We start from the raw sequence: 26,345 nt of genomic DNA, 5'->3' as shown, positions 1-26,345 counted from the left end.
CTTTAACACAAGAAGAAGAAATCTAGAACAGGAACAATAGTAAAAGAAGGGGGGGGGGGGTTAGATAACCTTCATGTATATTACATTACAACAGGTGTGCAGTACATCCACCAGGCCGGGGGGCGATATTTTGTCCATAGGTCCGTTATCTCCTATGATTCGCTCAGAGTAGAGGTCACATAGTAACTTGCTGCTTTGACATAGTGCAATTAGACCTCCGCGTCAGGAGAGGGTGCTGTGCAAAAGTCCGTCCGCCATCTTAGCAGGTTCGTTTATCGACAGCAGGTCGAAACGTAGCTGAAAGAGCGTGGCTGATGAAGCCACGAGACCCCAGTTAGTTAAATATATAAACAAAAAACACCACGGCAGCATTGAGCCAAGACGTGGCGGGGCGTTAGTGTCACACATAAAAGTTATAAACGTAGTAATAATATCAAAAAGCATAGATTAGGCGGCCGAGTGGTGCAGTGGGCAAGGCGCTCGCCACTAACGCAGGAGATGCTGGTATCGAGCCCAGCTCTCGGCGTTGCTACCGGCTTGGCCGGTCGTTTATACTACCACAATTGGCAGTGGTAGAGGGTGGGAAAGCCGGTGGGTGGGGATTGGACGTTGTGGACAGCGACTCCTACAGGTCGGTTGGTGCGCCTGTACGCCTGTATCAGTTCCGCAACCGTTTCCATTTCCGGGGTAGGCCTGATTGGCCGCGACAGGCACGTGACCCGCCGAGGCCACGCCCCGCGGCAGCCCCAGGACGCGGCAGCCTCGCCCAGTTTTTTAACGTGCATTCTTTTGATTGTTTTGATGTGAAAAGTGATGCTGCATAAGGCGTCTGCACTTAGCACTGACTGAGAAAGTACATAATAGTTCTACTTTGACGTTTTAATGTTGGACCAAAGCAGGTCGCTGGAGCGCAACAGTAAGAAGCATTTGCACTGCAACACGTACACCTTACTGTAAATTGTACCTCATCCCATTTCTGCTTTGCACTATAGCGTATTGTATATTGGCACATTGCATAGTATATTGTATGGTACAGTAACGGTCTCTGGAGCGCAACAGTAAGAAGCATTTGCACTGCAACGCATACACCTTACTGTAAATTGTACCTCATCCCATTTCTGCTTTGCACTATAGCATATTGTATATTGGTACATTGCATAGTATATTGTATGGTACAGTAACAGTCTCTGGAGCGCAACAGTAAGAAGCATTTGCACTGCAACGCATACACCTTACTGTAAATTGTACCTCATCCCATTTCTGCTTTGCACTATAGCGTATTGTATATTGGTACATTGCATAGTATATTGTATGGTACAGTAACAGTCTCTGGAGCGCAACAGTAAGAAGCATTATGTACTTTCTCAGTCAGTGCTAAGTGCAGACGCCTTATGCAGCATCACTTTTCACATCAAAACAATCAAAAGAATGCACGTTAAAAAAAAAATAAAAAAAAATGTAAGGGATTCGAACTTGTCACCAACGGACCGCAGGAAGGCAGCGCTGCCAGTTGAGCTAGTTGTCGATGGTAAAAAAGGGGGGATTACTGCTACATAATGCTGCCGCGACGGAGCTCCGCCGCGACAATATTATTAAACAGCGGCTCTGTCATTGAAGTGGGAAAAGTGAGCCGTATTGTATATTAGTACATTGCATAGTATATTGTATAGCGTATGGTAACTCAGTGGGGAAAGTGATGACAATTTGCTGCTGCGGCGTTGAAGGCGGAAAGCGGCGGTGAAACACAGCAGCCTCGCCTTGCCGCGTCCTGGGGCTGCCGCGGGGCGTGGCCGCGGCGGGTCACGTGCCTGTCGCGGCCAATCAGGCCTACCCCGGAAATGGAAACGGTTGCGGAACTGATACAGGCCGTCTGTACAGCAGAATCAGGAAGTATCGGGGGCAGCGTGAGCCTCCCACGCGTTACTCCTCGCCACTGAGAGATCGCACTGTTCAGGTGAAAAGATGCGACAGCTGCCTCCTCGTGTACCGGAGGGGACACGTGATGCAAGGCTTGGTCCTCACTGCAGCCGACCAGTGGGAGGCATAGTCCAGCAACGTTCGAGACAGGGGAGGGGAGAATTGAAGGGAGAATTGGCGCGCGAAATTGGGATGGGAGAAAAATAGAAAATAAGGAGAAAAAATTGATAAAAAAAAAGTAAGCATAGCTTAGGGGAAATGCAAAATGAGATACGTTTATTTAGTTATTTTTTTAAGGGAAAGCTAGCGCTTAGCTCCCCAGCACCTAGTAGATGCAAAGAAATGTGCAACAACACAATAGTTATATAAGACAGAACGGGCCAACCCCACCCCTTAAGTCAAATGTCGAAAAAGGTAAACTCCCAAGCGACACCTAGCGTCACATAGTCATCCATATTTATATGAACGGAGAAAAATAAAAGGTGCTACACTGCTCAGTGTGTTAGCCATAGCGGTATGCTAATGGCCCAAAATCAAGCTACTACCGCGTCTCAGACTGATGAAGCCGGTGTCGGAGCCTCTTTGAGCCGGGTCGCGTGAACTCTTTCGGCAACCAACATGCGCTTCCGCGTTGCTCTGAATTGCTCTGATTGGCCGAGCGCGCGCATGAGCTGCCACAAGCTCAGAGGCAGGAATACTAAGCTCCCCCTTAAGCTCCAGGAGAGAGGAGAGAGGCTGAAAACCTGCAGTTCTTGCCCGACTGATGGGACCCGAATCCCGGATCCGATTTTTCTGATGAATACCCCCAAAACATGGAGGTCCCGAACGCATGGAAGTATTGATTGCGCCGTAACGAATCATTAAAAAAATATACCGTTAACTGGAATATGTTGTGCCTTTACACATATGTTGGATTATGTAATTGGTTTGTCATGACAAACTAATAAAAAAGCGATTTACCCGGTGGCTACAACAACACACAGTGACTACATGCGATTTTTTATTAGTTTGTCATGACAAACCAATTACATAATCCAACATATGTGTAAAGGCACAACATATTCCAGTTAACGGTATATTTTTTTAATGATTCGTTACGGCGCAATCAATACTTCCATGCGTTCGGGACCTCCATGTTTTGGGGGTAGGCTATTCATCAGAAAAATCGGATCCGGGATTTGGCTCCCATCAGTCGGGCAAGAACTGCAGGTTTTCAGCCTCTCTCCTCTCTCCTGGAGCTTAAGGGGGAGCCGCGCTCGGCCAATCAGAGAAACGCGGAAGGCGCTCGGCCAATCAGAGAAACGCGGAAGCGCATGTTGGTTGCCGAAAGTGTTCACGGAGCCGGGTCTTCAAGAAGTCTGCGGCGTCCTTAGGCAATGGAAGATATTTCCTCGTGCCATCTTCGGTCCTTATGACGAGTCTCGCAGGGTACTGGAGCGATGGTTTGAGTCCCTGCTGGTACAGGGGGCCCATGACGTCTCTGTAACGGGAGCGCGGTTCGGGTGTTCCACCACTTCGGGACAGTAGTCTTCGAAGATTAAAACTGGTTTCCAGTTCTCGAGCCTCCCGAATAATAGTCTCCTTGGTTCTGAAGCGGTGTAGGCAGGCAATCACCGCCCTCGCTCGGGTGGTGTAGCAAGCACTTCCTTGCCCAGAATTTCTACCAGCACCTCTGCAAAAAAATCATTGGGCCGGTCACTTTGAATAGACTCGTCTAGTCCTATTATGCATATGTTTGACCGACGGCCACGCGACTCAACAACGATTAGCTTGGTCTTCAGTTTGCTTTTTTTCCCCCTCCTCCAGAGCCACACACCTAGCCTCTAATTCCACCACCCTGCCGGACCATGCATTTAGTCCATCCTCCACAAAGGTCAGACGCTCGGCATGGTCAGCTACAGACATCTGGGGGCTATCCAGTTTGGAGTCGACTGTGGCGGCGGAAGCTCTGAATTAGAGCATGAGGTTCTCTATTAGTTTGGCAATGGCCGACATATCCGTCGGTGCGTCGTCACTTTTAGCTTCCTTCCTCAGCGTTGTGGACAGCGACGTCTACAGGTCAGGTCTGGGCGCCAGCTCAGCGAAAGGCAGCGTGACCTCCCACGCGTTACACTTCACCAATGAGAGTCCTCGCTGCCAGGTGAAAAGAGAGCCACTGGCTGTCTCCACATGTGTCGGAGGAAGCATGCGGTAGACTTCAGGGTTCCCTTGTACCGACCAGTAGGGGGAACATGCGCACAATGACCAGGTAGGGGAGGGGGGGAATTGGCATAACGACTAAATTGGGATGGGGAGAGAAAGAGAAAAGAAATCTGAGAAAGAGAGGATAAAAAGAATATAAATAAAAATACTTAAATAAAAAAAGAGGCTTTTAGCATTAGTTTAAAAAGTAGGGGAGTTGCAGCGTGGTAAAGCACGTCTACTCCATCCTCGACCGGAACCGGAACCTCCAAGAGGCAGGTGTTGATTCTCAAACAAAGGATATTCTTTTATTGTAAAAATGTGCAAGGCGTACACGCCGACAACGGCGTTCAAAGAAAAGGGGAGAATCCTTTGTCTCCAAAAAAGGGAAAGTAAAGGGGAGAATTCAAGTCTCCAAAAACACGCTATAGCATAACACGTAAACTGAACTGTATAACAAATGGGGAAAGCAAAGGGGAGAAAACGTCTCCAAAACACATAAAAAAGAAACACGCCGGGCGCATCATAACGTCATACGCAACAACACGGTAATCATGGTGGCCCCAAGAAGACGTCAAGTCAAGAGTTTTATTTGTCACGGCATACAAGTATACAGTGAAATGCGGGGGGTCTTGCCCGCAACGATTGTGCATAATACAATAATACAATAATAAGAATCCAATAAGATGAGAATGCGACATTTGTGCAATAATACAAGTAATAAGAGTACAGACATATCAGGTATATGTACATGAGTTTTACAAAAGCATGGTAAGACATGCTAGGTCCTGTGATAGTGCAATACACTGTTAGCTACGGATGAGGCACTGGGTCTTATGTACACTACTATACAATGCTATACTATACAATCTACAGTTATACTATGTGTCCTTATGCTAGCTTGCTATCCATCAGCTGAGCGTACCAATCTCTGTAGGGCCTTCTTGTCCTGTGCCGTGCTGTTTCCATACCAGGCAGTGATGTTTCCAGTCAAGATGCTCTCTACAGTTCCGGAGTAGAAGGACTGGAGTATCTTCCCCGATACTCTGAACTTCCTTAACTGTCTCAGGTGGTAGAGGCGCTGCTTCGCCTTCTTTACGACTGAGTCTATGTGTGTTGTCCATGTCAGATCCTCTGAGATGTGGACCCCCAGGTACTTGAAGCTCACCCTGTCCACGGGGTGTGTGTGTCCCCTGCTGTGTTCTCCTAAAATCCACAATCAGCTCCTTGGTTTTACCAATGTTCAGGAGCAGGCTGTTGTCCTGGCACCAGCGTTCCAGTACCTCAACCTCCTCCCGGTAGGCCTTCTCGTCGTTGTCAGAGATCAGCCCCACCACCACTGTGTCGTCCGCAAACTTCACTATGGAGTTGGAGCTGAACTTGGCCACACAATCATGTGTGTATAGTGAATACAGCAGGGGGCTCAGGACACAGCCCTGGGGGGACCCGATACTCAGGGTGATGGTATTGGAGGTCTGACCCCCCACCCTGACCGCCTGGGGCCTTTCACTCAGAAAGTCCAGTATCCAGGCGATCAGAGCGGAGCTCAGTCTGGTGGGGACTATGGTGTTGAATGAACAATGAACAACAGTCTCACATAGCCCCCCTTCTGGCAGTCTAGGTGAGAGAGGGTGCTGTGCAGTACTTGGGAGACCGCATCGTCAGTGGACCTGTTTGGCCTGTATGCAAATTGCATAGGGTCCATATCGCTGGGGAGGGAGGCACAAATGTAATCCTTAACCAGCCTCTCAAAACATTTCATGGCCACAGAGGTGAGTGCCACCGGTCTGTAGTCATTAAGACCTGTTGGGGAGGATTTCTTTGGTACCGGGATTATAGTAGACACTTTGAAACAGGCAGGGACCACGGATTCCGCCAGGGATAGATAAAATATGGTGGTGAACACTGGGGCTAGCTGGTTAGCACAGGACTTAAGTATACATCCTGTTATCCCATCTGGGCCAGCTGCCTTTCTGGTGTTCACCCGCATAAATGCTCTTCTCACACTGTGTTCCGTCAATGAGAGAGTGCCCCCGCCCCCCCCCGCGGATGCCCCCCCCTCCACGGCGGCCGGCGCGTCAGTGACGTTGTTAGCCGGTGAGCTAGCGTCGCTACTGTTTGCACGAAACCGAGCGTAAAAGGAGTTGAGCTGGTCCGCGAGAGAGGCGTCGGCACTCCCCATTGAGGGGGTGCTGACTTTGTAATCAGTTATCGTCCGTAGCCCTCGCCATAAGCCTCTTGTTTCATTCTGTGCCATTTGTGCCTCCATCTTGTCAGCGTATGACAAGATGTTTTCTGGTTTGGGAAAACCTGCACCTTCTTTGTGGGAACAATGCTATCAGCTAATGTTGCTATAAAGCTAACAACAGTATCCGCGAATTCGCTGACATCACTGGCGCTTCCCTGGAACATTTCCCAGTCGACGTCATCAAGTGTGTCCTGTAGCGCTGCCTCTGATTCGACGTACGGGTCCTCCTCCGGATCCAGTGCTTCAGCGGCACCGAAGGCCTCCGGTCCCGCCTACTGAACTTCCTCATCTCTTGACCATCCGCTACTCTCACTCTCCATCGGACGGGAGCAAGCGTGAGCGGAAGGTTTGAGCCGCAGATCATCTGCCATCAGAGAGACCACACCTGGGCTGGTTGGTGGTCTACCCAGGCTGAACTCTGCGGGGACGCCGGGGATCCTCCTCACACGTGAGGGACCCGCCACGGCCTCCGGGCGGCTCAAACTCTGCACTGCACATCGCGATGGCTCACCCGCCAGCCATGACAGCCGGTCCGGGGAACCCCCGCGATGAGCGGTGGAGGCCGAGCGATGGAAGCGCTGGTGGAGTCCTGAAAAGGACTTTTTTTGTGGTGGCGTTGCCATCTCTAAACTAAATTCACTATCGATACTACCTCTAACTCTCACACTGCAGGGATGCTTCTGAGCAAAAAACGTTCAAATGAAAGAACGAGGGAGGGGGAGCACAGCCACGCCACAGGGTTATATACGTAGCCAGAAGTTGGCGTGGCTGGATAGATGTAAGGTGCATGAGAAATACTTTTAATGTATACAATAGGTATAAACGAGCTAGTCCAAAAGGGCGAGCAAGACGCGCAGCCAGTAACAAAATATAACGTGTCACTGGAGTGGAAAGCTTCTTTGAAAAGGGAGAAAGAGCCAACGGAGTGCCAGAAAAAATATATCTGCATTTAAAAGAAAATACCAAGAGTCCTACTTAAACCACGGGATAATCGCAACAGGTGATTCCACACACGTTAGCTTTTCAGCTTTAGATTTTTTATGAGGGTTTGAGAAATGCGTTATAAATAAAAGTCATTATTATTATGAATATTATTTTTGCTAGCTAAGCTTTCTCCCAATATTCTGATCCATCAACAAGTTACTGTAACTTTGCTATTCTTTAACTTCAATACAATAATTTAGCAATATTGTTTTGCCTGCTAGTGCTAGTTACAAGTCATATCATATTTAATAGTTGGCAACCAACAGTCCAAATGATGTTTGTTTTAATGCAATTTAAACAAACAGGTGAACCTGAGTCAGAAAGGGAGAGGAGGGAGAAGCCTTTGCAGGAACCAGCATCATAGAATAAACTACAGGTGCAATATCGAGTGCCATTGTGTAAAGTGAATTAGAGCATAATACACCAATGCATAGTATGTTCAGGTTGGACTATTCATCATAAATGTGTGATTGCATTACAATAGTTCAAATTAATGCAATTTTTTTTTGCTCTGTGATATTTTATGCCCATCAACCAACAGTCCAAATGTCTGTTTAATATAATTTAAACACAGGTGAACCTGAATCAGTAAAAGAAAGGATGGAGAAGGGAGAGGCCTTTGCAGAAACCAGCATCATAGAATAAACTACAGGTGCAATATTGAGTGCCATTGTGTAAAGTTAATTAGGGCATAACACCATAGTGCATAGTATGTTCAGATGGACTATTCATCATGAATTTAATGAATGCTAAATTATATTTGATGCACATGTCAACCAACTGTCCAAATTATGTTGTCTTAATGTCTGTTTCATGCAATTTAAACAAACCGGTGAACCAGAGGCAGAGAAAGACAGGGAAAGGTTGGAGGAAGCCTAGAAGCCTAGAAGCCTAGTATGGAAACAGGTGTGTGTGATGACCAACCAGTGCCACTGCACAACAGAGTACAAACGGCACAAAAGGTAATTGGAGCATAGATATGTTGTACGTTTGAAAATGAGACCTATTGTTTTGCATATTGACTTGACACAAAGGTAAATTAGCGGATTGTGTTTTGTTATTTGATGATTCGTTGATTGATTCATTGATTGATTAGCTTGATGCATTTTAAATTGTATATGTTATTGCTTGACCGCAAATTCCTGGCCTGCTTTTTGTTGCCAGTCCGCCCCTGCTGGATGGCACAACATTTCTTACAACTCAACGAATCTAAATGTGAAATCCTCCTTTTCGGCCCCCCAAACCAAACCAGTGTTATCGCCAGCAGCCTGGGTAACCTGTCAGCCTGTTGCTTCTTCCCAATCCAACAGTGCAAAAATGCTTCCGCATTCGTCACCGCAGGCCACTACGGTAATGCGCCTTTCTTTTCAGGCCCGCTTAGACAAATGCTATGGCATTTCCGCGTACATTGCAACGACTTGAAACCTCGGCTGGCTGTCTATTGCCATTCTCTAAGTCAAACTCTAACCTTAACCAGCTCCTTAACAGCGCCTAAACTTAACCCTTCTAACCTTAAGCAACTCCGAAACAATGCCTAACCTTAACCAACTCCGAAACAATGCCTAAACTTAACCGGCGAAATGAACGCACGTTAAAAAATATTGCCATTCTCTAAGTCAAACTCTAACCTTAACCAGCTCCTTAACAGCGCCTAAACTTAACCCTTCTAACCTTAAGCAACTCCGAAACAATGCCTAACCTTAACCAACTCCGAAACAATGCCTAAACTTAACCGACGAAATGAAATGAAATGAAATGCACGTTAAAAAAAAAAAAAAAAAAAAATTGAAGGGAATCGAACTCGCCAGCAACGAGCCGTAGGATCCACAGCCATGCAGTCTTGCCAATTGAGCTATTTCTGGATACTGAATAAGGGGCGGTTACTGGCATATAATGAGCTCCGCTCGTGTCGAACCAAGGCGGGATCTCATGCGCATGCGCGGGCACCTCGCGAGCACGCCGGCGCACGCACGCACCTGAGCGAGCACGCCGCCGCCGGTGCACGCACCTGGGCGCTGGGCGAAGGAAAATGAAAGGCGCATTACCGTAGTGGCCTGCGGTGACGAATGCGGAAGCATTTTTGCACTGTTGGATTGGGAAGAAGCAACAGGCAACCTGTCAGTCCTAGTTCAGCCCTTTGTTAAAAACCTGGGTGCGTTCTTCGACCCCGTATTTCATTTTGATAAGCAGGTGGTGGTGAAGGGGTGTTTTTTCCAGCTTCGGACCATAGCTAGGCCATTCTCTCACCCTCAGACCTTGAGAGAGTCATTCACGCCTTTATATCATCACGACATGATTACTGTAACTCCCTGTACCTGGGGCTTAATAAATAGACCATGGCCCGCCTACAGCTACCCCAAAACGCCGCTGCTAGATTGCTCACAGGTACTCGGAAGAGAGCTCATATCACCCCTGTTCTTGCCTCCCTTCATTGGCTCCCAGTATGCTATAGGATAGATTTAAAAGTTATTGTATTCGTCTACAAAGCTCTTAATGGTAAGGGCCCCTTTTACCTAGCAGACCTCCTCACCCCCTATACCAACGCCAGGGCCAGTGGTGCAGTGGTGATTGTATCTCTGGTTGCACTGTGTTTTAATGACGTCACGTGCATACATGTTACCTCGCAAATAAAGACGATGCCTAATTGCCTCTAGGAATGGAATGTAACACATTTCATTCACAGGGTTTGTGTGAATGGTCCAACTGTAGTATTTGAACACACCTGACGACCTGAGCTGTTGTTATGCAAAGTAGCCAGGTGGGTACTTGGCGCAGAGTCGAGTGGAACGCATTCTTGTGTGCACGTGCTCCTGCTCAAAGACCTGGTGGAACAGCGTGCAACCCCGTCCCATGACCACTGCATCACTGGTCAGGGCCCTCAGATCTGCTGATAAGGGTCTCCTAACCTAACCACCCGTAAGTCCAACTTCAAGTTTAGGGGGGGCGTGCTTTTGCTGTCACAGCCCCTGACCTCTGGAACAGCATCCCCATGTCCATCAAATTTGCCCCCTCCATCGAATCCTTTAAATCTAAGCTCAGAACTCACTTGTAGTCCTTAGCGTTCCCTGACTCACTCGGACTCTTGCCTTGTTTGTTTTGACGTGTTGTTCTGTTCCTTTGTTTGTCTGTTGGTTGTTTATTTTCAGTTTATTTATACTTTAGGAATACTTTCTTAGCTACACAGCCCACTGTAAAGCACTTTGGTTGACAAGTGTCATGTTTAAATGTGCTATATAAATACATTTGATTGATTGATTACAACAAAGGACACTTTTGTGGGATTTGATCCTGTGCCAGCAAGGGTACATAGGGCTCCAGACACTAGGGTACATAGAGCTCCAGACACTAGGGTACATAGAGCTCCAGACACAAGGGTACATAGAGCTCCAGACACTAGGGTACATAGGGCTCCAGACACTAGGGTACATAGAGCTCCAGACACAAGGGTACATAGAGCTCCAGACACTAGGGTACATAGGGCTCCAGACACTAGGGTACATAGAGCTCCAGACACTAGGGTACATAGAGCTCCAGACACTAGGGTACATAGAGCTCCAGACACAAGGGTACATAGAGCTCCAGACACTAGGGTACATAGAGCTCCAGACACTAAGGTACATAGAGCTCCAGACACTAGGGTACATAGAGCTCCAGACACTAGGGTACATAGGGCTCCAGACACTAGGGTACATAGAGCTCCAGACACTAGGGTACATATAGCTCCAGACACTAGGGTACATAGAGCTCCAGACACTAGGGTACATAGAGCTCCAGACACTAGGGTACATAGGGCTCCAGACAATAGGGTACATAGGGCTCCAGACACTAGGGTACATAGGGCTCCAGACACTAGGGTACATAGGGCTCCAGACACAAGGGTACATAGAGCTCCAGACACTAGGGTACATAGAGCTCCAGACACTAGGGTACATAGGGCTCCAGACACTAGGGTACATAGGGCTCCAGACACTAGGGTACATAGAGCTCCAGACACTAGGGTACATAGGGCTCCAGACACTAGGGTACATAGGGCTCCAGACACTAGGGTACATAGGGCTCCAGACACTAGGGTACATAGAGCTCCAGACACTAGGGTACATAGAGCTCCAGACACTAGGGTACATAGAGCTCCAGACAATAGGGTACATAGAGCTCCAGACACTAGGGTACATAGAGCTCCAGACACTAGGGTACATAGAGCTCCAGACACTAGGGTACATAGGGCTCCAGACACTAGGGTACATAGAGCTCCAGACACTAGGGTACATAGAGCTCCAGACACTAGGGTACATAGAGCTCCAGACACTAGGGTACATAGAGCTCCAGACACTAGGGTACATAGAGCTCCAGACACTAGGGTACATAGGGCTCCAGACACTAGGGTACATAGGGCTCCAGACACTAGGGTACATAGGGCTCCAGACACTAGGGTACATAGAGCTCCAGACACTAGGGTACATAGGGCTCCAGACACTAGGGTACATAGAGCTCCAGACACTAGGGTACATAGGGCTCCAGACACTAGGGTACATAGGGCTCCAGACACTAGGGTACATAGGGCTCCAGACACTAGGGTACATAGGGCTCCAGACACTAGGGTACATAGAGCTCCAGACACTAGGGTACATATAGCTCCAGACACTAGGGTACATAGGGCTCCAGACACAAGGGTACATAGGGCTCCAGACAATAGGGTACATAGGGCTCCAGAGACTAGGGTACATAGGGCTCCAGACACTAGGGTGTAACAATAGGATTGTTCTATTTAAGTGCTGTTGCACGTAGGACGCTTTTAGAGGTGACACCGAGGGTTCGCTTAGGGTGGAACCAAGCTTATGTTGTAACCATAACAACTGTGAATAAAGTACAAGTAAGCAAGTCTGCTTTAACCCTTCATTGTGTACAGTCGGGACACGGACAGAACGCATTGAAACATGGTGACAGCTGGGTACAGATCGGGAAAGTAATTCGCGCGGTAGCGGGAGAAGTAAAGAGTTGAGCTAGCGAGCTGTCAGTGGCGAGCTGTCAGTGGCGAGCTGTCAGTGGCTAACACGGACTTCGGGGAGAAAACTCTTACTAGCTATCGGCGATGGAAGGGCTAAATGCGCTGAGACCTCCTGGTCTACTACTTTTGGACTCCAGCAACTTGGCGAAGGCATGGAAAAGTTGGAAGGAGGAGTTCACATTGTATACAGACCTTACCATGCCCGACGCTGAAGAGACAACAAAAGTCAAGCTATTTAAATATCTCGTCGGAGAAAAGGGCAGAGAACTATGGACAACTCTGCCGAGTCCGTCGGCGAAGACAACAGTGACGACTATTATCAAGCAATTTGACGAGTACTGCAATCCAAAGGTAAATGAAACAGTGGAAAGATACAGATTCTTTATCAGGAACCAAGGATTGGATGAAAACGTGGACAGCTATGTAACAGACTTAAGAATGCTTGCTAGTAGTTGCAACTTTGAGGACATTAGAGATTCCCTGATCAGAGATCGAATTGTATGTGGTACAAATAGCTCAGAACTGAGAGAGAGACTGCTCAGGGAGGATAGGCTGACTCTGGAAACATGCCTAAAAATATGTAGAGCGTATGAGCTGTCAAGGTCTAATAGCAGGACACTGCAACAAGGGCAGGCAGTGGAAGAGGTACATGCGCTAAAACAGTCAGAAGAGTGGAAAAAAGACAGCGAGGTTGACTGCATGTTTTGTGGGAAAACACATGAGAGGAACAAGAAGAAATGCCCAGCTTTTGGGAAAAAGTGTAAAAAGTGTGGGAGAGAAAATCACTTTGCGGCTAAATGCAAGTCAAAACAGGAGAGCAGCAAGAAAACTAGGAAAGTGCATGCAGTAGCAGAACAGCACAGTGATAGTGATTCTTATGAGGAAGACCTCTGCTGCATAACAGAAGTAAATAGAGAGGATGAAAATGTTAATCAGGTAAAAGACGGCCACAGGCAGGGCCAACAGCTTTTTGCAGGGATGATGTTGGGGGAAACGCTAGTTAACTTCCAAATAGACTGTGGGGCCACCTGTAATGTCATCCCTATACATTTGTTAAACCCTGACACACAGCTAGAACACACTGAGAAAGTGCTGGTGATGTACAATAAGACTAGGGTGATTCCTCTGGGTACATGTAAGGTTAGGATCAGAAACCCCAGAAACAACAAGCGTTACAGGCTAGAGTTTCAGGTGGTAGACCAGAGTAGCAGAATCCCTTTACTGGGCAGGAAAGACAGTGAGGCTATGAAGTTGATAAAGGTCCAGTACGAAAATATCCTAGCTATAGACAGCATAGTGAGGAAAGAGCAGAGTCCAGTGACAGGGGGAGAAAGTGACAGTCACATGACAAGGGACAGAATAAATGCTGAGTTTGGGGATGTGTTCACCGGAGATGGATGCATGGAGGGGGAGTATAAAATATAGATAGATGACAGAGTGCCGCCAGTGAAACTGCCAAAGCGCAGAGTGCCTGTAGCGATGATCATACCGATACAGGAGGAACTCAAGGATCTGGAGAGAAGAGGGATTATCACACCAGTGGAACGCAGCACTGACTGGATCAGCAGAATGATCTCATTAAGGAAGCCGAATGGGAAACTAAGGCTGTGCATAGACCCAAAACCTCTGAATCGGGCACTAAAGAGAAGTCACTATCCACTCCCGACTATAGATGACATCCTGCCGGAGATGTCAAAGGCAAAAGTATTCACAGTCTGCGACGTGAAGCACGGTTTCTGGCACGTCAAGCTAGAAGAGGAGTCAAGCTACCTGACCACATTCGCCACTCCATTTGGTCGCTACCGTTGGCTCCGGATGCCGATGGGAATAAGCCCAGCACCGGAGGTGTTCCAAAGAAAGCTCATGCAGGCCCTAGAGGGCCTACCAGGAGTCTATGTCATAGCAGATGATATGTTAATCACAGGGGAAGGAGCAACACAGGAGGAGGCAGAAAAGGACCACGACAAGAAACTCAGAGGCTTTCTAACCAGATGCAGGGAGCGCAACATCAAGCTGAACGCGGATAAGTTCAAGCTTCGACAAAAAGAGGTGCCCTACATAGGTCATCTGCTCACGGCTAAGGGGCTGAGAATTGACCCGGAGAAAGTACGGGCGGTCAGAGAGATGCCGAAGCCAACAGATGTAAAAGGAGTACAAAGACTGGTTGGGATGGTCAACTACCTGGCGAAGTTCTTTGACCACCTGTCAGATGACTGCGAGATTCTTAGACAACTCACACGGAAGGAAAACATGTGGGAATGGGCAGATGTCCAAGAGGAAGCGTTTCAAAGGCTGAAAGACAAGATAGCCAAAGCACCAGTCCTACAGTATTACAACAGAGAAGAGGAGTTGACGCTACAATGTGATGCGTCCGACACAGGACTGGGGGCCGCCCTGACACAGAAAGGTAAGCCTGTAGCATTTAGTAGTAGGGCGCTCACGCCAACTGAAAAGGGCTATGCCCAAATAGAGAAAGAGTGTTTAGCCATAGTGTTTGGTATGGAAAAGTCATCTCAGCAGAGAGGCTGAGCGCTATCAGAGCTGCAACAAAGGATGACCTAAAGTTACAGAGTGTGGCAAATAGAATACTGTCAGGGTGGCCCAAGAGGAAAAGAGACTTGCCAAGTGACATCAGGCACTACTATTCGTTCCAGGAGGAAATGAGTTTCCAGGACGGCATCGTTTTCCGAGGAGAAAGAGCCGTGATACCAGATGCACTCAGGGGTGACATCACGTACAGGATCCACTCCTCGCATCTGGGAGTAGAAGGATGTCTGAGGCGAGCGAGGGAGTGTGTATACTGGCAGGGGATGAACGAGGAGCTAAAGACCTTCATCGCTAAATGTGGTATATGCAGGTCAGTGGACCCAAAGCAACAGAGGGAGACACTACACCCACATGACATGGCCAGCAGACCCTGGGCCAAGGTAGGGACAGACCTTTTCTCGTTCCACAACAAAGACTACCTGATCACTGTAGACTACTTCTCTAACTTTTGGGAGGTTGACTATCTGTCTGACACTAAGAGCAACACAGTAATCAGAAAACTCAAGGCCCACTTTGCCAGGCAAGGGATACCTGATGTCGTTATGTCTGATAACGGGCCACAGTATGCATCACAAGAGTTTCAACACTTCAGTCAGAAGTGGGGGTTTGAACACAGGACATCTTCGCCGGGATACCCACAGAGTAACGGGAAGGCGGAGTCGGCGGTAAAGACAGCCAAGGGCCTGATGCTGAAGGCTGCAGCGGCGAGAGAGGATCCATACCTGGCTATGTTGGACCATCGTAACACGCCGAGCCAGGGCCTCAACACAAGTCCAGCACAGAGACTCCTAAGCAGGAGGACCAGAACCCTGCTTCCTACAAAAGACACTCTGCTGGAGCCAGAGGTAACGGACAATGACCAGGGACTGAAACGCAACAGACAGAGACAGGAAAAATACTACAATCGCACAGCAAAGGACATGGACACTCTGAAAAGAGGAGACAGTGTGAGAGTACAGCCTGGTGACACACACAGGACTTGGAGAGTGGCAAAGGTGATCCAACCAGTGAGCCACAGATCATATGAGGTGGAGTTAGAGTCGGGAGGTGTTCTGAGAAGAAATCGTCGCCACCTCAGACACGATCACACCACTATAGACACACCAGGTACAATCACACCTGCGTCACCAGTGACTGAGAAAGCCGGCCCGCCAGTCAACCCGGTAGGGAGCCAAGGTACGGTCACTACCAGGTCTGGTCGACAGGTTGTCAGGCCTCAATACCTGAAGGACTATACTTCGTGATTAGAGAATGGACTGGAGAGAGGAAAAAAAAAAAAAAAAAAAAAAAAGTGAAATGGGTTATGTGTGCACAGTCATGTTTTGAGCGGTTGAGTGTGGAGGGGTACTAATGAGCCATTTACACAGTGTTGTTGTTTGGATCTGGTGTAAGTAAGTAAGTAGAACACAGGTTAAGTAGCTGTAAGTTAAATATCGAGATTGTGTATATATCTGTACTTGGAAAAAGAAAAAGAAAGATGTAACAATAGGATTGTTCTATTTAAGTGCTGTTGCACGTAGGACGCTTTTAGAGGTGACACCGAGGGTTCGCTTAGGGTGGAACCAAGCTTATGTTGTAACCATAACAACTGTGAATAAAGTACAAGTAAGCAAGTCTGCTTTAACCCTTCATTGTGTACAGTCGGGACACGGACAGAACGCATTGAAACATAGGGTACATAGGGCTCCAGACACAACAGGGTCTTAACCACTGCACCATCTCTGGACACTGTTGATTCAAGACAGAATACATGCTAGACCCTCAGGCTTTAGTTGAACAGGCTACCTCTTTCATGAAGCTGTTTCCATCTTGAGAGGAGGATTGGAATATATTTTTGGGTCATAAACTAAATTACCATGGCCATGGAATATTATATGTCATCATGTTGCATCCATCTTTTATGAAATTGCTCCACAAACAAATCAGAGCTCACCGCCCAGTTTTTGATTGAGCACTTAGCCTAGCGATGTGTGCCTCTGAACGAAACAGATAGCAACACATCATTAACCACCACTTAGCCTAGCGATGTGTGTGCATCCGAACGAAACAAATAGCAACACATCATTAACCACCACTTAGCCTAGCGATGTGTGCCTCTGAACGAAATAGATAGCAACACATCATTAACCACCATTTAAAGGAGCACTTCGGCGATATTTAACCTTAATCCTATCATTCTGTTGTGATAATCGGACATGTAACTCACCAACGTGTTCTGTGTCTCGAGAGCTCAGCCGCATCGGCACCCCGATAAATTCCTCTGGGTGACGTCACAGAGAGGAGAGCAGACCTGTAGCGAACTGCAGACATTGGTCCTCATTCTCGAACGGACATACTTACCAGCACAACTTACCAAGGAATTCCTTCATAACGTACTTATTCTGCATTCTCGAACGGCTTCGTATTGTAAATTCTTTGTAGGATCTACGTAGGATTTACGTACTCGAAAAGGCAGTCGTAAGTTTGACAGACCGGTGTGCGCCCGTGGTTTCAACAGCTTTCTCTGGGACAAGTCATTGGGGATTGCCAATGCTACAGACATCCGTGGAATGAAATTATTATAATGATTAATACGACAATATTCGTATCATTAATAATTACATTTTGCATGTATAGTTCTGACTCAATGAGGCATTGTGAGCATTACACACACACACTGCAAGCTAAATAAATAAGAACTAAACCGATCGCCGCGGATATAGCTACTGTATAGTAGAATATACTGTATTAATATGCCATATACTGTCTTCTTCTCTACGATATTTATTGTTGGTTTGATGTATAACTTCCTATTGCTAAACAAAATAAATGCATTAGTGAGGCAGCCTGTATATGTACGTGCAAATTTAATCGTTCCAGCAGTAGTCATTCCAATGACTTGTTTTATTAGGTATTAAAGTAGTAAGTCCTACTGTAGAACATGAAATATTAGCATGACATCTCATTTAGTAATGTCAATACTGAACGACTCTTGACATGGCTCTCCAGCAGTGGTTCCAAAACCTCTCCTCGAGGCACCCCAGCCGTTCCGTATTTGTTAATTCCACCACCAGCACACCTGATTCAACTAATAGGGCTAGTTAAGTTGAATCAGGTGTGCTGGTGGTGGAATTTAACAAATACATTGAACGGCTGGGGTGCTTCGAGGAGAGGATTGGGAAGCACTGCTCTACAGACATCCGTATTAAATAATTTTAATGATAATAAATACGACTGTCTCGATGTATTGGCGTGCACCCGAGTTTGGAAGAGCCTTCTTTGGGACAAGTCCTTCGGGATTGCCATCACTTCAATATGACCGATATCCGTGGAATTACATCATTTTAATGATAATAAATACGACTATGTCTCTATGTATTGGCGTGCACCCGAGTTTGGAAGAGCCTTCTTTGAGACAAGTCCTTGGGGATTGCCATCACTTCAATATGACAGATATCCGCAGAATTAAATAATTATAATGATAATAAATACGACACTATTTGTATCATCAACAATCACGTTTGACATATATAGTCATGACTCAACGAACCATGTCCGAAAATAAATAAATAAGAACTAACACCCAATCGCAGCGGATATATAGTGGAATAATAGACTATTAATATTCCTTATTACATGGCCGAAATTCTTGATTGTGATTGGTCAATAGCGCTCAGCAGAGGTCCGTTATTACTCGATAACGGACCTCTGCCGAGCAATAATGGCCGCTGTTCGCAGCTGGAACAATCAAGCCCACTGACACACACTGCATCAGTGCAATCAGACACACCTGCCGGCTGCCGGCGATGACAGCGGAGCCACAACAGAACAGAACTGCGTCTGCATTTGATCTTGTCTTGTCGATGGTGTAAAATGAATTAGGTATATTGTTAGTAAGTTAGCCATGTAATAAGCGGGATAATGTATAGCTATACTCGGTCATTGTCGCAAAATAATTGACCTTCACTACGTTTAGAACACCTCGGCGAGGTGCCTCGGTATTCTAAACTCCGGTGTCGGTCAATTATTTTGCGACAATGACCTCGTAGCTATACATTATCCCTTACATATGCTGTCTTGTTTTTATGATATTATTTATTGTTGGTTTTATTTATTTCTTACATTGCTTGCGCACATCTAAGAGCCAGTAGAAACGGCTTGATTGTATATTACTGTTGCACTTTACTGTTACATTTGCACTCTGGTTGGATGTTGTATTGTACTTGTGCTGTAAAATGACAATACATTTGAATCTAATCTAATCAAATTTTGGAGATTATATAAAATATTATGATTTGGAGTCGCAAATTGCTATCACGCTATGGAGTGCACGCGCATTTGTGTACAGTATCCTCACAATATCTGCTGCATCGTTAATGAGCTAGAGATTTATATGGAATTCGTAATCTATTCTTAGCCTATTCCACTTTATCGCACAATTGGGTTATGCAGCAGGTGAGCCAGGCGGATTAGTGAAGTATACTGTACATACAGAGTGTCTGTGTGTATGTGTAATGCTCAGATTCCTCATTGAGTCATGACTATAAATGCAAAACTTAACACTTTAACTGCCGAAAACGCCGGAACTCGTCATTCCCCGCCATGCTCAAGTTGCCGAGGACGCCGTAACTCGTCTTTGATATCAATATTTAAAAAATCTGTGATCGAAATCATATTTCCCCTCCGCAGCCTTGACACACAGTGCTGATCTCCTCTCAACCCTCTAGCGGTTCAAGAGCGCCATCAGGTGGCCGATCGGCAGATCGAAACCGGATGTCAACCTTTGAACCGGCAGGACTCACTCCATATGGGGTCCGGGCACTCGCTAATGTTAGAGAGACTCTGTCTTCACACAGTGAACATCGATCGGTGGAAATAACTCGAAAAAACAACATGATTTGGACGTATATACTATTATACAACCTGGAAATAGATCGGGCATTTCAACATCCCATAATCGAAAACTGTCTACTCCACGCTGATTGCCCAACGGCCCGAGGAGAGTCAGAGACTGGGGTGAGTTTTAGCGTGTAGTATTACCGTGTTCGATATAAACTGCTATGATGAACATATGACCCACATTAGATGAATGGTATAACGTTGCCCACGGAATTATAAACGCCCCCTCGCCCATCCGGTCAACATCAGATGACGTGTAGTAAATTCTAGAAGTACGTCCAGTTGAAATTTTTGATCTCGCACAGATTCCTACCAAACTGTATTTGATCATCAATATAATGCATTTGGGGCTATAAATCACGTTCTGGAGAAAGCTGCAGAAAGAGATGAAAACATACTTATACTTTAGACCATATTTTAGTATGAATATGTGAATGAAAAAGTTTAACGTTGCTACACCATGAACAATACATATAGGACATTGAATGGGCCCTAATAATGGCAATCTAGCAATAGAATTTAAAAAGTTATAGCCCTGCAAAGAAGGGGAACTTCTCCATGTTAAATAGAGCTGGCAAGGGATGGTATATCATGAATTTAACCTTGGGCAATCAAAGTGTTAATTGTTGTATTTATTATCATTATAATTAGGGATGCTCGATATTGGCTTTTTTACCGATACCGATATTGTCCAACTCTTAATTTCCGATACCGATATGAACCGATACCGATATATGCAGGGTTCCCCCCCCCCAAAAAATGGAATAATTTCAGGTAATTAACATTACATATCTCTTGTTGTGGAATTAACACAACATTATGCATACTTTTGACAATAAATAAAATCAGAATTTGTTCTTACTTGCTTGCCTGGGTAAATAAAGGTTATAGAAATGTAAAAAAAAGGAAAATGTTAAACCGATACCGATATTTTCCGATATCACATTTTAATGCCGATATCGGCCGATAATATCGGTAGGCCGATAATATCGGACATCCCTAATTATAATTATTTAATTCCGATGATGTCTGTAGAATCGACTTGAACGCAATCACCATTTATCCCAAATGAAGCCTTTTACCAGTTCCATCACCTGTGCATTGTATGTTACTATTGATTCAAGATTCAAGATTGTTTATTGTCATGTGCACAGTTAAACAGACAGTTTGCCATACAATGAAAATCTTACTTTGCTAGTCCGCCCTTCACACAAAATCACACAATACTTAACTAAATACTTAACTAAAAAAATAACAATTTAAGTGCAATTTAATTACACTTTACTATTACATTTGCACTCTGGTTGGATGTTGTATTGTACTTGTGCTGTATGATGATGATACATTTAGAATCTAATCGAATTGTGATCAGTCGCAAATTGGTTCCGCCTACCTGTTGAATACAAGGAACAACACAGCAGAGATGCAACAGCTGACCTTCTCACCTCCTTATAATGATCTGGCGGGGCATGTCTGTATGCAAATGAAGATATATGTGAACGCGCCAACGTTTTTGAAGACCGTTTCAAGCATTCAGGAATCCGGAGGATTTTCCGTAAATCTGTTGGTACGAAATTTTTACCAAGATATTTACCAATGCACTCACGAAAACGTTCGAGAATGAGGACCATTGTTATTAAATATATAAAAAAAAATGCATTCAATTGATACAAATTTATCTAGCGCCACATCCGATCCGCTGCCAGGTCATCCTGTACACTATCCATAAAAACCAATATTTCCATCATTTTCTGGTCGGTACATGAGATTTCTCACACAAAAGTATGGAAATCCCATGATATTACCATTTATTATTTAAGCACAAAAGTGGTACCATGGTAATACATATGGCAGTATCATCGCTATGGCAGTATCATGGTAAATTATATGGCCACTACCAAGGTAAAACTGAAACTACCATCAAACTACGATGATACATGTTTGTAAGGGAACCCCACCCCTATCCATTAAAGAGTTTGTAATTGGGAGTGCCCACTTGACCGCTTGATCCCCTGCCCCTTCAAAATGCCTGTGCACTGTTCAGAATTCATGACAAAAACCCCACCTTTCTCTCCGGCAGATATACTTCTATGAGTATGAGTCGGGCGGTGATATCAGGGACGAGCGTTTCGACGAACGCCTGTACTGGAATGGCAGTAAGCAGACCGACGACCTGCAGGATGGCTCCCTCTTTATCCTCAACGTGACCGTCAACGACACGGGCACCTACAAATGTTTCTTCAACCGCATCCTCAACTTCGACAACTACGAGTTCCAAACCAACACCACCAAGTTAATCACTATCACTGTGGTGCCACGACGTAAGGAATCTCTAGACTGTGGAGTGTGGACCACATGGGGATGAAGGGAAGGTTTTTTTTTTTTTCTTTTTTACTGAATTGTTTTTAGTGTGCTGAATTGATTTCTTCTCATATCCCTCCCATACGAAAACCCCACTGACACATTAGCCTGGGATCTGATGCAGCATGTCACAGAATAGGGAGGCTGAAATGTTACTCATTGAGTAGTAGAAAACATTAGTCATTAATAGAACAACATGCAATGTAATGAATGAATTAGTGCAACATGACAGTGGGAATAGAGGCCTTTTCACAGCACCCATTTTGACATAATATCATTGCAGGGTAAACACAGGTGTAATTAATAACATTAATTATGGTCCTGTTCCATTTAGGTGTGTCACAGCCATACCAATGAGCCAGTACCCTGGCCCTGGCATAAGACCTAACAAGGTTAACGGGACCAATGTTATTAATTACACCTGTGTTTACCTTGCGATGACATGTCAAAATGGCTGCTGTGAAAAGGGCCAATGTACCAAAGAAAAAGAATGCTCATGAATATGTTTTACATCTTAAAACGTTTCAGTGTTGAAGCTTTCCAAAGAGGTGAGGACAGGGCTCTCACATAAACATGACCATTCAGCATGGGTCTGTGTTAGCTCAACGCTGTCCTCACTATATCGTGTAACCTTTAAAGGGTCCCCAGACCAAAACAATGACCATAAATGTCCATGAGGTGAATAGTGTGTGAAGGAATATACATTTTTGTCTAGTATTTATAGTCGTGTCCAGGGCTAAAACGTAATGTTTCCTCAAGTGGCCACAATGACTAGTGGATTCAGAATGTCACCACTCAATTTGATTTTTATTGCAGCCAAAGTAGTTTTTAGAACTGAAAAGGACTGATTGAATACAGGTTGGTTCCCTACCAAAGTGGCTGGTAGAATTGTCAGACTTAACAGCCACAGCCACAATTTACCAGCATTAAGGTGGTGATCATGTAATCCCTGGAGTGGCACCTAATTTAAGTTTCAGGTGTGAAGAGTGACACTATAGTGTGTGTGTGGTATGTTAGAGATAGTTCAACCACATTTTAATATTGATGCTTCCTTATTCCAAACATCATCTATATAGAGAAGCCATTAAAGAACTCTATAGAGAACCAATTTCTAATTAGGAACATTAAAAGGAAAGACGTATGACACTCAAATGTGGAATGTCCATGGTGCAGTGACTATCATGGGTGTCCATCTGTGAAACGGGACCGCAAATCTGTTGACAAGCCCAGCTGTGGATAGATGTCTTGTCACAGCCCTGTCACATCTGCTGTCACAACCTTCATTCATTCTCATCCATGTCATGGATTCCCTTATTGACTGTCATGTATAGCAATTTAACCATGGCAGAGAGAGAGGGAGGGAGGGAGAGAAAAAGAGATTTTATCATCAACCTTTACTGGGATTTATTTGGTCACAAAGAAGAAAAGGATTTTTATAAATGGAAGGTAATTCTATTTTTATTGAACCTTTATTTAACCAGGCAGGTCAATTAAGAACAAATTCTTATTTACAATGACACCCTGAACAAAGGGGCCTCTCAACGGGTAAACATAATTATAATAAATAGAATTTACTAATGCCAAAGCTTCTTTCTTTCACCATAGGATCGAGGCCTCTGCCAAGAACCTTCGCAAACTGCATGCTACCAAGTCCTCCCTCCTCACCCCCCCCCCCCCCTCCTCCCTCATCTTTCGCTGCCGAAGACTTTGCAATCTTCTTTGAGGAAAAAGTGGAGAACATCCGCAGCTCCTTCTCCCAACCCCCACCCATTCCAAATACTGAACCGAGAACCTCATCCTTCACTCTGTCATCTTTCTCTCCCATTACAGAAGCCGAGACCCTGACACTGGTAACGTCGAACCGTCCGACTACATGCCAGCTGGACCAGCTACCCTCCCCACTCCTCCAGACCATAGCACCAGACATCCTCCCATTCCTAACTGCAACCATCAACTCCTCACTCAACTCTGGGGTGGTCCCCACCTCCCTAAAACAAGCCAGAGTCACGCCACTCATAAAAAAACCAACCCTGAACCCCACCGCCATAGGCAACTATTGTCCTGTCTCTCTTCTCTCCTTCCTTTCTAAAACACTTGAACGTGCTGTATCCAACCAACTTACTGCTTATCTCTTACAGAATGACCTCCTAGACCCTAATCAGTCTGGCTTCCGGACTGGCCACTCCACAGAAACGGCCCTCATTGCGGTCACAGAGGCACTTCACTTAGCAAAAGCGAAAGGCCTCTCCTCTGTCCTGATTCTCCTAGATCTATCTGCAGCCTTCGACACAGTCAACCATCAGATCCTCCTCGTGGCTCTCGCAGGAATGGGAGTGGCTGGCTCTGCGCTGACATGGCTGACATCATACCTCAATGACCGCTCCTACCAAGTGTCATGGAGAGGGACCCTGTCGGCCACCCGCCCCCTGCGGACGGGTGTCCCCCAGGGCTCGGTCCTAGGACCCCTTCTCTTCTCCCTCTACACTAAATCACTGGGTAACATTATCACGTCTCATGGCTTCTCGTATCATTGTTATGCCGATGATACTCAACTCTTCCTCTCCTTCCCTCCCTCAGATATCCACGTCTCTGAGCGGATCTCGGCCTGTCTGTCTGACATCTCCGCCTGGATGACGAACAACCACCTCAAACTGAACCTAAGCTAAACAGAATTGCTCCACCTGCCGGCCAAATCCTCCCCCTGACCGACCTTTCCATCACAGTCGAGAATGCAGCTGTGACCGCGTCCCTGACCACCAAGAACCTTGGTGTTGTCCTCGACGACCAGTTGAACTTCTCTGCTCACATCGCAGCGACAACCAGAACCTGCAGATTCCTCCTGAGCAACGTCAGAAGGATCCGCCCCTTCCTGACAAAAGAAGCCACCCAACTCCTCGTCCAATCAACAGTCATCTCCCGCCTCGACTACTGCAACGCACTGCTTGCTGGCCTCCCGGCCACTGCCACCAAGCCTCTTCAACTCATTCAGAACGCAGCGGCCCGCCTGATCTCAAACCTACCAAAGTCGGCCCATGTCACCCCACTTCTTAGGGACCTGCACTGGCTCCCCATTGCTGCACGAATCCGCTTCAAGGCCCTCGACCTGGCATACCGTGCCGCAAAGGGAACCGCCTACCTCCGGTCAATGGTCTCTAACTACACACCCTCAAGACCCCTACGCTCTGCATCTTCTGGCCGCCTCAGACCTACTCCTATCCAAGCTCCGGGAGGGTCATCAAAGAGAAGTCGCCTATTATCAGTCCTTGCCCCACAATGGTGGAATGAACTACCCACCCCAGTTAGGACAGCCGAAACCCGTCCAATCTTTCGCCGTCGACTAAAGATGCACTTCTTCAACCATTATCTGAAATTAAAAGATTAAAATAAAAAAATCTAACCCTAACTAACCTTACTGTCATGTACTTGTCCTAATAAACTAACCTACACTGTAGCATGCAACACTTTGATGAACATTGTTACTCAGCTGATAGAGTTGTACCCTTGCTGATGACTTGTCGTACATAACTTGTAAGTCGCTTTGGATAAAAGCGTCAGCTAAATGACTAAATGTAAATGTAAATGTTATGCATACATCAAAAAGGTAAGGGAAATAATTAAAGCACATCAAACAAACTACCAAATAAAATTACAAGGTATGTAATACATGAAGCAGAACAGACAAGTCAGTGGGTTTTTCCTCAGAGGTGACCGGCATATTGTCACTGTTGGATGAAAACCACTTATCTCAATTTTTTTTTCTTTTTCTTCATTTTTACCGGAAAACTTATATTTACATGGTTCTCTATCATGTAAGCCAGTTTAATGACCCTAGGACCAATGTATGACTTTAAAGATACATGGATGTCAATCTGAAAATTATATTTCTTCTGAATCCCTGAAATGTAAACTTTTTGAAGATAAGTGTTTTTCAGCCGACAGCAACGATATGATAGACTAATTGTTTTGAGTTATTGCTGAGGTGTCCCCCAAGGGTCAATGCGTGGACCCCTATTAAATGAAAATTACCACCAAAGAATACTACAATACTTTTCAGTAATGAAGAAAAACATCCTTATTTTCAGACTGATGACCTCTGAAATTACACAAAGTGCCTTGAATGGGTTTCATTGGCCCATAGGGTCAGCTAGTACAGGGTAATGCAAACCTCCAATTCAAGTGAAAACATGTAAAATCTGAAAACAGTATTCCATCCAAAAACAGCTA

At 45.8% G+C, this 26,345-nt stretch overlaps 1 protein-coding gene across 1 annotated transcript in view; it reads left to right on the top strand.

Moving 5' to 3' along the window:
• Positions 1-26,345, top strand: part of scn1ba (sodium channel, voltage-gated, type I, beta a) — a gene marked incomplete at both ends in the record, with an annotated part of 49,904 nt that overhangs the window by 21,476 nt on the left and 2,083 nt on the right. The window contains one exon of the mRNA XM_084336639.1: positions 21,841-22,081. Within this exon, the coding sequence (XP_084192765.1) occupies positions 21,841-22,081 (241 nt within the window). The remainder of the gene's footprint in view (positions 1-21,840; positions 22,082-26,345) is intronic.

The sequence above is a fragment of the Notolepis coatsorum genome (genome assembly GCF_963971535.1).
Source record: "Notolepis coatsorum genome assembly, chromosome: 19".
Classification (NCBI taxonomy): Eukaryota; Metazoa; Chordata; class Actinopteri; order Aulopiformes; family Paralepididae; genus Notolepis; species Notolepis coatsorum.
This window is presented reverse-complemented; position numbering and strand designations above follow the sequence as displayed.